General features: G+C 41.9%; 1 protein-coding gene and 1 pseudogene across 8 annotated transcripts in view; one reads left to right on the forward strand and one right to left on the reverse strand.

The window, feature by feature from the left end:
* Positions 1 to 14,430, reverse strand: part of KIF13A (kinesin family member 13A) — a 219,292-nt gene that overhangs the window by 8,541 nt on the left and 196,321 nt on the right. For 4 of the 8 annotated variants that reach the window (XM_029242237.1, XM_029242240.1, XM_029242235.1 and 1 more), the window contains 11 exons: positions 12,890 to 13,016; positions 12,011 to 12,066; positions 10,519 to 10,643; positions 9,840 to 10,016; positions 9,043 to 9,135; positions 8,741 to 8,893; positions 7,691 to 7,768; positions 5,859 to 5,906; positions 4,682 to 4,793; positions 2,827 to 2,978; positions 2,207 to 2,311 (listed from right to left, as the gene is read on the reverse strand). In XM_029242237.1, the coding sequence (XP_029098070.1) occupies positions 2,207 to 2,311; positions 2,827 to 2,978; positions 4,682 to 4,793; positions 5,859 to 5,906; positions 7,691 to 7,768; positions 8,741 to 8,893; positions 9,043 to 9,135; positions 9,840 to 10,016; positions 10,519 to 10,643; positions 12,011 to 12,066; positions 12,890 to 13,016 (1,226 nt within the window). Of the gene's footprint in view, positions 1 to 2,206; positions 2,312 to 2,826; positions 2,979 to 4,681; positions 4,794 to 5,858; positions 5,907 to 7,599; positions 7,769 to 8,740; positions 8,894 to 9,042; positions 9,136 to 9,839; positions 10,017 to 10,518; positions 10,644 to 12,010; positions 12,067 to 12,889; positions 13,017 to 14,430 lie in introns of those variants that run through there. The other 4 variants (XM_029242241.1, XM_029242238.1, XM_029242239.1 and 1 more) reach the window with 4 other exon arrangements.
* LOC114908190 lies at positions 11,032 to 11,173 on the forward strand (annotated as a pseudogene).

The following is a 14,430-nucleotide window of genomic DNA, read 5'->3' on the forward strand; positions in this document are numbered from 1 at the left end:
CTGCCCCAGAGCTACATGAGAATAAATGTGTGTAGTTTTAAGCAAAAAAAAAAAAAAAGTTAAGCACAGCTCTATTTACTGTATTTTATGTGAAACGACAGGTTTCTTTGGTAACTAGATGGGCTGCAAAATAAAAGGAACAATGTCCCAATATCGCTTCTCAAAAATGATTGCAAACTCCTTTGATCAGACTGAACCATTGATTCGCCCTCTAATTTTCCAAGAGTGGAAAAGGAAAGAAAGTGAATAGGGAACACAGGAATAAAGCAGTTTATACCCATTTGTAAGAAGAGAAATAAAGTGAAATCTTCCAAAAGAGAGACTAGAACCTCAGATCAAGCAAGTAATATTCTTATAATCTACCAAAACATCCTGGAAAAGCTGCTATCTGCAGTAAATCAGACAGTCCAATAGTTTCAGAGATGAAGAGTGTGCAGTGCGCTAGATTTCTAAGGAGAGGAGAGGCAGGTCTCTCAAGTAAGATCGCAGCAAGAAAAACGGTTCCATCAAACCCTGCTTAGTGGGTTTCATGGTGTGTCTGACCACACAGAATCTAACTGCTGCTCAAAACTTCCTGGGTTTTTCCAAGAGAATCTGGTTCCATTCTACCCTCTGCTAGCTAAAAGTCCTGAGATGGGTTTTATTTTAAAATAATAAAAGGAAAGTAAAGAAAATAACTATAATGCAAATTGTGAACAGTGAAACGAGCTGCTGGGAAGCCCCAGAAGGGCCATGCGGCAGTCCCTTGATGGTGCGCTCCACCAAAATGTACTGTTATAGGTTAAAATTTAGTGCCCGTGCAGCACGGTGATGGGTACCACGTCAATAAACAGACAGAACCAACCAGCCAGAGAATGGAAGGGGTAACAGATTAGCCACCTGGCCTTTTTAGCCCATGCTGAAGCCTTTATTAATTAAGCAGGGGGAGGTCACGTATGTGACTGAAGAGTTCACTAAGATTGGGAGGGGTGAGGGGCAGCTGTTGGCGTGTAGGCTCTTCTCCAGCAGGGACTGGGGGGCGAGGGGGACTTTGGGAGAGAAGGACAGGGAGGACACAGAGACAGTGGGGGGGAGAGGGACACAGAGGGGAGGGGAAAATGATGCCTTTCCTTCTTTCCTCCATGGACAGGAAGAGTGAGAAGGTCATTTCTTAAGATCCCCTAGTGCTCCAAGCATGCAGGAGCCTGGCCTGCTACATGTCTGGGTCAAGTTCTAGTCAGCTTCACACAGTGTGCGTTTGCAGCATATTCTAGAACCTAGAGGTTAAAAGACCTCATGCTGATGACCCTTTGGAATGAGTCTGACATGGTGCAGTTGGGAAAGGAAAGGGCCCACACTCTGCCCACAGAGCAGACTGCATGCGGGTGTGAACATCAAGCAGCCCACTCCAGCTCCAAGCTGCACCCAAGGCGTAGGAAACCACAGGAGAGGGAAAGCTGAGACACAGAATCAGAGAATTCTCTCCAGGCATGAGAATACACACTTGCATTTTTGAACTGAGGTATCGCTTATGATCCCAAGTGCCTGGTACATAGTGTTTTAAAAACTCTCCAATTTGAAATGTGAAAACCAAGTGCTAGGGAATGAGGTTTTTCAGGTAGAGTGTCAACCTACCAGTGGTAAAATACAGGTAAGCCCTTCTGAGAGCAGGACTGACACCGAGGGAGCTGGAATCTACTTTGCCAGCAAATTAGAAGAGGCCACCTGAGAGGTACAGATGACGAGGATGCGCAGGGATGGACGGTGGAGAGGCTACAAACTACAGGGTAATCTTGACAGTAGCATCAGGCAACACAGAAAAAGCTCTCAAACACCCACAGCTAAACGAAAGAATACTTACTCCAAGTAAGTGCAATTCCTCTATGTAGATTAACTTCAGAATCTGGGCAATATGCACAGGCTCATTAGAAAGGTTCATTATTAGTTAAAGTGATCTCTGTGTTACGCTTTTTAAAGATGAGAATCATTAAAAGTGGTTTTTTCCTTTACACTAAGCAAAATAATAATAAGCAAATAAATAGAAGGAACACTTAGAAAAATCACAGGTCACGGCCACATCCATGCAAAATTTCATTACTGATGATCACGTGTTTTAAAAAAAAAAAAAGCCAGATCTTAATTTCTTCTTAAGTATTTGGATGACTGTCTGTGAAAGGGCCTTAAACCCACCACCAGGCAATATGACAGAAATGGTTCCAGGACTTACAATCTTCTTCCCACGTTTGCTATTGTGTTCTACAGGCATGCTGCTGCCATTGCTTCCCGAGGGCACAATGCAGCCAGGGTTATGTGCCTGAGGTGGAGACATGCTCTGCAAAGGTTAAGACACACAGATGCATCACACACAGAAGACAACGACGGCCGACATACACGTTAAGTACGTGCACGTTAGAAAAGCAATGCAAACACTTGTATTACACGTGAGTAGTGCAGCCAACAACTGTGCAGGCTTGAGTCAAACTACTGATGAAATCTGACAAGACTACACAAATTCTATGGCAAATAGCATAACCAAATTTATCAAATAAAAAAAAACACCTTTCATATTTTCAAAACACCTAGGGGACATCTCTTTCTCATTTGAAATAAATACTCTGAAAAAAGCCATAAACACAAAGAAAACAACAGCAGTAACAACAAACAAAACACTCTACCATGACCCTGTGTGCTTGAGAAAGAGATGTTTACTCCAGAACAGGAACCATGGAGTGATAACCCATACATGTCAACACGTGGCATCTGACTTTGTTAATGCACAGCGTTCCTTCTCCACAGGCATAACACGTCCATTCTATCGTACATGGTACAGACAAGTCAAGCATTTACCTCCTGGCTTAGAAGAGGCCTTGCTTCAAGCGCCATCCTTTTCTTATGCTCTTCTTTTACAGGCATTAGGGGCTTGAAAAACTTTGGCGGCTGAGGTGAGAATGCTTTAAAAGGGCTGACTGTTAAGGCATGAGGATTCTCTGACGTACAACCTGGGGAAGACAAAAGGCATGGGTTTATGGGCACAGAGCACTTTAACCAACACACAAGAAGCGAGGCAGTGACCAAGCCAGAGGAATATCTGGCGTAACAAAGAGATTAGTATGTGAGTACAGTTGACCCTTGAACATCTCAGGTTTGAACTGCGTGGGTCCACTTATATGCTGTTCATGCTATGCTTTCTGAATGAAATGCTCTCTCTGCTTTTCCTCTTTTCAATAAATATACAGTCGGCACTCCACAGTCTCGGGTTGTTTTGGTATACGCAGGGGCTCCTGGAACCAGTCCCCCGTGGATACTCAGAGATGACTGTACTTGGCTGAGCATTAAAACGGAGGTAGGCAAAAATGCAGATATATCTACAAAGTTACAAAGAGTCATCAAAGGGCTGGACAGCAGCAAAGAAATCAGAAACCAAATTTTCTACCTTCTTTTCAAGATCCAGCTTAAGCATCACTTAACAGACCAATTTCAACTCATGCTGATTTTCTTTTTTTAAAACCTTTTTGTTTGTTTATTTATTTATGGCTGTGTTGGGTCTTTGTTGCTGCGTGTGGGCTTTCTCTAGTTGCGGCGAGCGGGGGCTTCTCTTGTTGCAGAGCACGGGCTCTAGGCGCATGGGCTTCAGTAGTTGTGGCACGCAGGCTCATCAGTTGTGGCTCACGGGCTCTAGAGCACAGGCTCAGTAGTTGTGGTGCATGGGCTTAGCTGCTCTGCGGCATGTGGGATCTTCCCGGACCAGGGCTCGAACCCGTGTCCTCTGCACTGGCAGGCGGATTCCCAACCACTGCGCCACCAGGGAAGCCCCCATGCTGATTCTCTATCTCTCTGAATTCTCCGAGCCCTTATATTCTATACATGCATTTTGGCATTTTATCATTTCCTAACTTATTATTTTCTATGTACATGTCCACAGTTGGATTTTAAGATCTCGGCATCTGTCACTGCATATAGCAAGGACAGGCTCAATACATACCCAATGAGTGAGCACTGTGTAAGTCTTCTTGCAAGTCACTTTTCCCTCAAGCCACCCTGCTCCATATGACTAAAGAAGGACGATTCTTCTTTCTTGCTTTTACTCATTTCTTACCTTTTTGGGCTTCTCTTTCTCCTTCTGTATTTTCTCCTCAATTCACTGGTACAATGGCACACAGTAGGTAAAATATAAGGGATAAGTAAGGTAACAGAGCTGATTTACATATCCTAAGAATGCTGTTCCCTTCAGGGCATTGGGAGATTATATATTATATTTAGGTAATAATGTTGTCATCAAATTCATTTCTGGTGTCAGTTTTGAAATTTCCTTAGGGACCAGAGACATGTTCTCCTAAAATATACTTTGATTCCAGCACAAAAACATGACGGAGGTGGATATTCTTTTGGTAAAGAATGAAATCTAACCATAATGTAATAAGATATGTGTGTCTCAAAACTGACTTCAAAATCAGGAAATGATACATGAAATGTGATTTGAAAATTACAAGTGTTGCACAAAAAGCCTATTATTAATTGTATGATATAATGGATACAAAGCAAAAAAAAGTGAACAGGATATGTTCTATTCAAGAAGACAGTTTGGATCATCTAGCAAACTAGAATTTCAGCTTCCTACCATATTATATGTCATCTATAAAAAAATTTCCCCCCATGCCTTTCCTAAGAAATTATAAAGAAATAACACAGAAAAAAATCTCACCACTACCTTCTTTACTCCTTCGAGGTGAATCCCTGGGCAAAGTTCCATAACATGATACATCCTGGTAACTGGGGCTGTAGTCAGACATGTCTAACTGGTTCTCTGGCCAACCCTACAAGGTAGAAACATGGGTTAACCGTAATTAAGTCCCTCTAAAATGAGAAATGGGGACTTCCCTGGTGGTCCAGTGGTTAAGACTCTGCACTCCCAATGCAGGGGATACAGGTTTGACGCCTGGTCAGGGAACTAAGATCCCACGTGCCACGCAGTGCACCAAAAAAAAAAAAAGAGTGAGAGAGAGAAATGAAGCCTGATTTGAAGGTTGTTTTCTATTTTTTAATGGCAGTATGTGCTCTTCATTTATTTTTATTATTAAATAGATCTAACATGTAGAAAAGTACTGAACAATATGACAAGTGCTATCATACCCAAGGTATACCTGGAGTGAATAAATAATTTAAAGACCAAACAACAACACTTTTGAGAGTAAAACAGTTCCATTGATATTTTTTCTGGGTAGTAGGCATAAGCTTGAACTTTCCCAGGCAAACTTGGTGGTATGATTACTCTACATATACTTGAGATTTAAAAGTTCCAAGCTGGCATAAGGTATAGGTATAGTAAAGGGAGAAACCTCCTCCTTTATATCATATAAACTTAGTAAATCCTACTTCAACTTCTCAGGAGATGTCTATCTCCAAGGACTAGATTTTAAACTTCTTGAAGACATAATGTGTGTTTATACTTTTTGAATCATCTACTGGCTCTAGAATAGTAATTTACATACAATGTATGTTAAAGAAATATTTGAATATGATAACGCTGTAAAATGTCCTTAATTTCAAGGTCCTAATTTTCCGCATTTGAAATAATTTTGATTTTGCTATGGTGGATGTAATACCTTCTTAAGTCATTTAGAGTTAGACCCATAAACACACAGATATTTATTCAATTATGTGTCGTATGATCCTGATATGGAAGGTGTCATGCTAAGTAACAATGTAACAGAGTGCACAGCAATTTCACATCAAGTATTTGAACTTGGAAATGGACATGTAGAGACAATGATCTGCATCAGGTTAAGGTGGGAAGTCCAGAGATTTTAAAAACACCAATATATCCTAACTTTCCAGACTTAGATTCTACTAATAACCTGGCCATGCCCACGGGTACACACCTTATCATCATCGTCAAAGCCAGAAAGGTCTGGTCGACTAGAAGAGACCTGTAAGGGATGAATGGTTTTATCAATGTGGTTTATATATTTAACATAACTAACTAAATAAAATATCACACATACAGTTGAAGGCTGTTATGACCTTCTCCTTCCCTCTTTCTTTCTTCTAATATTTATTATTTCCTTATTTATTTGAATTTATTATAATTCTGCTCTAATATTTATCATTACCCTCTTTAAAAATATTCTGATTTTCTTTTTCTAACTTAAAATATTTTTATCCATAAATAGTTCTTTATGAATCTCTAAAAGATAAGAAATTCCTACTCCCTTTTTAAAACCATAATACCATTATCACATCTTAAAAAAATTAAGTGATTCCTAAAGAGCATCAGATATCCCATTAGTGGTCAAATGTCTATAAACATTATCACAGTTAATTTTGAATCAGGATCAAGATAGTTAATATACTGCAACTGGATGATATATCTTGTAAGTCTTTTTTAATTTACGAGCTTTCCCTTTTCTCTAGATCATTTTTTTCCTGTAATGTTTCCCACGGTCTGGATTTTGTTAAATGAATCCCTGTGGTATCATTTAACATTTTCCTCTGACCCCTGTAAATATTAGTAGTTAGATCTACAGTCTTGACCACACTTAGGTTCAATTTTTTTTGGGGGGTAGAATACTTCATAGGTGGTCTTTCCTTACTTTTAAAGATGTATGTTTTCCTCATTATTTTTAATATAATTAATATTTTAATAACATTTATAATATAAGATCTATAAATTTCCTAACAATAGCTCTAGCTCTTTCATTTTCTCTACCATCTAGTATTCTGCAGTATAAATGGAATAATAGGAAACTTAGAGCCAAGGATTTCCCTCCAAGTACCACTTTAACTGCATCCCTCAACTGTTGATATACGTACCACTTTTTATTATCATTCAGTTCTAAATACATCCTAATTTCCATTATGATCTCTTCTTTGATGCCTAAATTAATTAGAAGACTTTTTTCAATTTACAACTATATGAGTCTCCTATTATCAATTTTAAGAACTGAACTGTGGTCAGAAGAAGTAATCTGCATGAAAGTGATTGTAGGGATTTGCTTTTCGGACTACTGTTAAGACAGCTTTCATAAACATTTACTGCGTGTTTAATCATTATCTGACGATTCTTGAGAACGGGAAGGTAAGTAACAGTTTTCCTTGAGAGGATCTGACTTTCTCTCTGCTGCTCCTGGAAAGAGGCTACTTTGCAGTGGTCCACGTACTGCTCTGTTCTTTCTTCCCATGACAACGCTCCCCTCCACTGGACGTAGCTTCTGTCAGTTGGATTTCCTCTATGGAATGGTTGAGGAAGGTAATCAAAATAAAGACCAGGCATTATGGAAGGGTCTCTACGGAGGAGTCTGGTGCCCTATCACCCTGATGGGCAGCACAGTAAGATCCATTGGGGCAGCTAGAAGGGGGAATGTAAACAGGCTCAAGAGCAGCACTCAGCACCTCTGGCAGCAGGATTTCTACCTGACTCGACCATCCTTAAACCAACTACATTCTATTTACATCTCAAAAAACGTCTTTCAAGGACATAACTTTATGGAGAGAAATTTGCAAGATTCCACTAAAAGCTCAGGCACGTTACACGTAAGGGCTCTCTGGTAAGCTTCGCTAGAAAAGAGGAGCAGGCTTGGCACCTTGGGATGCCCACACTGGTGCCGAATGTTCTATCCCCACCTGTAAACCCCGACCGGAGGTCCCCTGACTTGCTGCACCCCACACCCTGAGATGCGTCACGCGGGCGGCAGCCCCTCGCGGGTGAGCTCACATTATGAACATTTGGTGTGCTGAGGCTTCGCCGCAGGTGCCGAGCTTTGGTGGAAAGCGCTTCTTTGACCGTGACTGCCTGCAAATTTGAAAAGGACATTTATTTTTCTTCCTCTGATGACAAAAGTAATATATGTTTATTGTGGAGGATTTAGAAAGTATAGAAATAAAGATCATTTCAATCCTACACTCCCTCTCCCCCCATATTTACAAAACTGTAATCGTATTGTATCCATTTTTTTTTTTTTTTTTTTGCTTAATTTATCAAAAGCATTCCTCATAAATAAAACCAGGAAAACTGAAGAACTAAAGACATTTATGTTGTGGACTTTTATATAGGTGGGCAGAGAAAACATGGATGAAATACCACTAACTATATATCTCACTTGGGAAATTACAATCAACTTTTATGCTGCTTGTGTTTCACTCGTGCAGCAGTTTAGGTGGGACTAAAGGAAGATTCTTCTGACAAACGCCAACCTTAGTCCTCTTGTCGTTCAAAGCACACTTTCCATAACTTCGGCTACTGCCTCGATTGAATGACATCTCCTGTGCAGTTCCACTACCTAGTGGATTATTTTCACCTGAATATCCTGCTTTTGCCACAGAAGTTAATCTGGATCCAAAAATTAGGGAGAGAATATGTGGTTAAGCACGTGGGCTTCGGAGTCAAGCTTTCTGGGTTTATATCCAACTTTGTACCCCTTCTTAGCTGGGTCACCTTGGGCAGGTTGGCTAACTTCTGTCAGCCTCAGTTTTCTCATTTACAAATGCGAATTATGACAGTATTTACCTTGCAGGGTTATCTTGAAGATTAAATGAAATAATGTATCACTATTACTTAGGTGGTATTCAATAAAAGGTAGTCATTTGAATTTGTGTTACTATTTTGTCAAAGTAACTATTTTGTCTAATAAGAGGGCTACTCTCTACCAGTTTTTCTTCTCTGATAGATTGAGAGAGGAGGTGTTTGGGAAATACATTCATCTTTGTCCATTTGGGGTGAAGGCTGGTGATCTCACCCTCTGGTCCAGATGCTGCAGTTACTTGCCTGCCGGAGCCGTTCCAGGCTCAGGATGTTCTCCACCTGCAGCACGCCTCGTGTATACTTCTCGATGTACGTCTCCCCGTCTGCTGTGCCTTCGTTCTCACTCCTCGCTGCCAGGAGAGCCAGAGTCTCCCGGTCCTCAATCTCCTCTGTTGCCTAACGAGACAAGAAGGCAATTAGAATACTTTTACCTGAACAACATTTTTCTCAAAACGGTGGTGAGAAAATGATTTAAAAGTTTTGAGATTTAACACATTCTCCAATACTCACATTTTGATATTTTTAAAAAGTAATACATACTTTACCTTTGGTATGTTGGATACTATTTCATAGGTTACACCACAGGAATAAAATATATTCTTCAGTGATATTCTCCTCTTTAAACTCTGGGTGAAACTCTGGTAGAAAAGGAAAGCTGAATTAAGCGATGTGGAAAATAGAAGTTATTTTACAAATTGTAAAAGCATCATCAATTACTATGTTTTTGATATACACACAACACTTAGTAAAACAGAAAAAAACTGAATGGAAAAATCCTTGTCTCCAATCCTGAAGGACAATAGCGTCCAGCTGTAATTTAGGGATTAGGCTGCAGGATTTGCAGCTGATCCAGGGTTTTTCTGTGGTTGCTCCTTTTTCCCATTTGCCATCTTTCTACTTGATCTTGTCAGGGTTTAATGAATCTATCCTGGCACAGTCAGAAGTCAACTCAGAGGATCAGTTTTGCTGACAGCACCTCTGAGATGAGATCTGGGGAAGCATTAGGACAGAAATTTATTTGGAGCCTACCTCTGTCCTGGTTTTGTCACTAACCCTCTTGGACCAGGCGCTTAACCTTTTTCAAACAATAAAATGTCATAACTCCACTGCCTCCTAAGATTATGGGCCTCAAATCGGTCAAGGTGGAAAAGTCCTTTGGTGGATGACATTTACCTCTGCTATCCTCATACCCTGTTATCTTGGATAAATGAGAATCAGATTATAACCTGGTAGCGATTTGCATAGCCACTGTATTAACACCCCCAAACACTACTTTGTGATAGAGAGAAGGAAAAAACTTTGTGCTCATGTACGAAACGGCACAATCAGGCCCCGTTACTACCTGTTTGTTGTAAATATTGGCTGCAATCCGTTTTCGTAATACCAGCTCCATAGCAGCCGGGTGGCTGAGCTGGACTGTGGTCTTCACTATCAGGTAAATCCGCTCATTTTGTGGGGTGACCCTATTCAAGTGAACAGAATCATGCACCGAGGAGTCCCAGGAGGCTGTGGCTGAAACCTAGGGATGGGGGAAGGATGGGGACATGGAAACAAGACAACTCAGGTGGAGCAGTTTTATGTCATGCACTAGAAAGAAAATAAATGCAACTCTACATTGAATCATAGATGTTTTTCCTCGCCTTTTTAAAAAAAAAATTTATTTATTTATTATTTATTTTGGCTGCGAGGAGGGGTCTTAGTTGCAGCATGCGGGATCTTTAGTTGCGGCACGCGGGATCTTTAGCTGTGGCACACGGGCTTCTTAGTTGCGGCATGCATGCGGGATCTAGTTCCCCAACCAGGTATCGAACCCAGGCCCCCTGCATTGGAAGCATGGAGTCTTACCCACTGGACCACCAGGTAAGTCCCTCCTTGCCTTTTTGACAACACACACATTCTATTTTTTAAAGTTCCCAGTCCTCTTTCCCAAAGTCCAGACCACAGCAGTTTAATGGGCAGAGAGGCCCACAGGCATGTGCATTAATCTGAAGCCCTTTAAGAGATTCTTAAAGGTCAGTTACCTCCTCATCACTGTGCTTTATGATGGGCAGGTAGAAAAACTGGCTGCCATGCTCCTTGGGGAGGATGGAGTTCACGCCCGATGCATGGGGGCCCACAAGCTGCTCATTGGCACTGAGGTCATCCGCTGACCAAGTCCAGGGCACAGAAGCAAAAGTGGGGGAAACAGATTTTTTAAGCAAGCATCCAAAATTTTTAAATATGCTTTTTACAGATGAAGTTTACATGTAATGCAATTTTATTGAGTTTTTCATTCCTGCAGTTGAAACAGCAACTCCACTAACTACAACAGCTTCTATCCTTTACAGAAACAACTCCAGGAGCCAAAAAGGTGCCTTTGTGACTCTCCTATAAATGGACTGAATCTATTCTATATGTAGTCCTGGGAGCAAATATTTTCACTACATAAACACACCTTAGAATTTTGCTGCTTTCTGTCAATTCCTCCTTTAACGTAGTGTTAAGTTTGTGGTCCTACTTACATAACTTACACTAAATTAGAGATGTGAGTGGTTATCGCTTCTCGGCCTTTTGGCTAAGATCAAGTGTAGAGATTTGGGTGGTTAAATTATCAATTTAGAAACAAAGTTCTGAGCACTTGGGAGAAATGTGAAGGCCATCTTTTTCCAATGTCCTACCCAGTGTAGGATTCACCCTTCACAAATCTCTGTATATAGTCATCCAGTCTTTGCTTGTATAATGGGGAACCTCCAATAATGGGGAACTCACCACTTCATGAGGCAACGGTCTATTTCTAGGCTTTTAAAAAAACTGTTCATATGAAGAGCCAAAGCCAACCTCCTGTGTCTTCCATTCATCCATTACTGGTCTTCCCTCCAGAAGACAGGTTTTCAGGCTGTGCTCTGAGGATCCCAAGGGCCCTGCAGAAAGGCCTGCCAGAGCCTGCCCATCCCCAAACTCAGCAACTCTGCTTTCGTATTCCACACATGGGGTTCCATTCACAAGTTCATACTGAAAATGGATTTTACTGCTAAAACACATTGAAGACCCTTGTTCTGTATTCGCCCAGGTTCAATCTAATTTCTACAGTAAAGGACAACCCTTCATGCAGGGTTACAGATGATCGTGTTCTAGAAACAAAACAAATGGGGGTGGGGTGGGGAGCAAAGGGCACCAGTCAGAAATGCAGATTCCTGGGCACCTGCAATGCATAAAGATTCAGATCTCTAAGGGTGATTACCTTCTCAGGTAATTTCCATGTCCATTACTATTTCAGAGCAATAACTGCTCTCATGCCTTTGTATGCAATTCTCAATCTCTCAAGTGCTGTCTTTTTAAGAATAAATTTCCACATCTGTCTTCTAGTGATTCGACATGTCATGGCTTTATATATTTGGTTGGAGTAAAAATGTCACCTAAATATGGCATGTGCGTGATTAGGCAAGTGATTTAAGGGTCAAAATACTGCGGGTCTGATTAGATTACAAACCTAATTCAATGTGATAAGCCTTGGAACGTCAGGTTCAAACTTACCGTTCAAATCAAGGAAGAGAACAGGTATGTGGGTTTCCATTCCAGGTGGTGGGATCCTAAATTTAATAACAATATTTAATCATAACAAAATATGTGTTTTACATCTTGTTAAATAACCAAACACGACAGAGGTATGAAAGCAGAAGAGAACCACTGTGGAGTCAGATACAGGTTCTATAAATGAGATATTTTCACAGATCTTGTCACCCTTCTTAACACAAATCATGGGAATTATGTGACTTATGTAAAGAACTACAGTCATATGAATTACATGTAATTAATTGAAACACAGATTATTTGAAGGCTTTCTGAGAGTAATTCTAGCGACGGGAAGAAGGGAAGTGGCTATGGTTAGAGGAGGAACAGGGGACAGGATCGATTTGCCTCCAGAGCCCAGGATCCCATGCTGTTTCTTCTGGGCATTAGGACTGACTGATCAATCCATTGACTGACTCATCATTGTGGATGCAGTGCTTAAGTGCTGACTCTCTGTTGAGTCAAAATAAACAGGCAGGAGGGCAAATAAGAAGACATATTTTCTGCCCTTTTCAAGTATGCTCTGGAAACACCCTTCTTTCGACCCAAGATATGAGAATGTCTGGAGATCAGGTAATCATGTCCAAGGTGCTCGTGCCAAGGGCTGGAGGGCTGTCTGTCTGACTCCTGGCCAGTGATAAGTGCTCGCTGGCTTCCTGTGAGTGGAAGATGGTTGCAGTGGGCAAGAAGAAGACAGAGGGGAGAACTAGGGCTGGGTGGCCCTTCCCTGGACAGCTCACGGTACTTAACATTTTCTGTGACAGTCCTGGCAGGTCACTCACATGACCCGCCACAGACCACGGCACCATTGTCAGGTCTGCCCAGAAGGAAGAGCGGACTCACCAGTCGGCAGGCGCCCCGGGGATCCCGCTGCCCGGCGCAGGCACCAGCACGGCATTCCTCTCCTCCGTCAGCCCCACCCACTGCTCCACCAGACGGGCTTCCCGCTCTACGTCATCCTCTGTCTTCTCTGTGGGACAAAACGAGGGCATGAGCGCCAAGAGGGAGAAAGGACAGTTTCTAAATTTAAATCTATTTGCACTCAGTGGTACCCACAAGTGCCTTAAACATCCACGGAGTCCCAAACAGGGAATTGAGGCTTTGAAGTTTAAGACGGAGCACCCAGACAAGCTCAGAGAGGCTAGGACACTAGCCTAACAGATCATAAACCCAGGAAGAGTGGAAAGAGCGTTGGAACAGGGATTAGAAGACTTGGGTTATTTTTCTAGTTCTGTAATTTTGGAAGGTCGTTCAACAGATGAGTCTTAGCTTCCTAATTTGTCAAACAGGGTTAATACAAGTCATGTCTACTTCACGCACCTGTCAGAAGGATCAAGTGCAATAATGGATGTGACATTGCTTTATAAAACCACACATCATTTTATAAGGATAGAGGATTAAAAAACACCATATATTGCACTCTGCAAAACTAACTTGTTTTCCTTCATGCTCGTTATGAAAGGGATTTTATTTGATCTATTTTGCAATCCTCTTGGCCTAGTTCAACTCTGGAGTTAGCTGGGCATAGGCAAAGTGAGTTTTCATTAGCAGGTTGAGTACACACATACACACACTGAGGCCAAGAGCAGAACGCGGAGGCAAGATGTTTTACTGGGGAAGGACTTTCGCCGACTTCTGCATGAAGCGGATTCACATTCAGAACATGTCCTTGGGTGGAGAACCAACCACACTGAGTAAATCGTTCACTCAGGATGAGAAACCGGGGTTTTATTTTTAACTCATTTTTACTTATTTATTTTTGGCTGTGTTGGGTCTTCGTTGAGCTGTGCGGCCTTCTCATTGCAGTGGCTTCTCTTGTTGTGGAGCACAGGCTCTAGGTGCGCGGGTTCAGTAGTTGTGGCGCACGGGCTTAGTTGCTCTGTGGCATGTGGGATCTTCCCGGACCAGGGCACGAACCTGTGTCCCCTGTATTGGCAGGGGGATTCTCAACCACTGCATCACCAGGGAAGCCTGAAACCAGGGTTTTAAGAGCAGATTTCTGCTCTAGAATCCAAGTGGCCATTGCCAGCGTAAGCAAACTGAATCCTCGGAGCTGGGTGGTGGCGAGTGGACCTGCAGGCCGGCTTCAGGCCACCCCAAAGGAGCCAAAAGCATGGCTACCGCCCAATGGTAGCCACAGCCCACCTGCCAAGTGTCGTGGCTTCAGAAGTGACCCTTTAGCTGCTGTCAGTCCCAGGTTCTGAGCCTGGAATACCTCATGTGGAGGTGTCGATATTGATGGCATTTGCATTCATCAAAACAAAATCTGAATTTAACGTTTAATGTCAGTTAACTCAAGTAATGAAACATTACTTTCAAATGCAGAGCCTGCTTAAACACTGTACACTAATGATTCCTAATATCTATAATTGTCATGGGGTCAA

The sequence above is a fragment of the Monodon monoceros genome, unplaced genomic scaffold, assembly GCF_005190385.1.
Source record: "Monodon monoceros isolate NGI ecotype Baffin Bay Population unplaced genomic scaffold, NGI_Narwhal_1 Super_Scaffold_3, whole genome shotgun sequence".
Classification (NCBI taxonomy): domain Eukaryota; kingdom Metazoa; phylum Chordata; class Mammalia; order Artiodactyla; family Monodontidae; genus Monodon; species Monodon monoceros.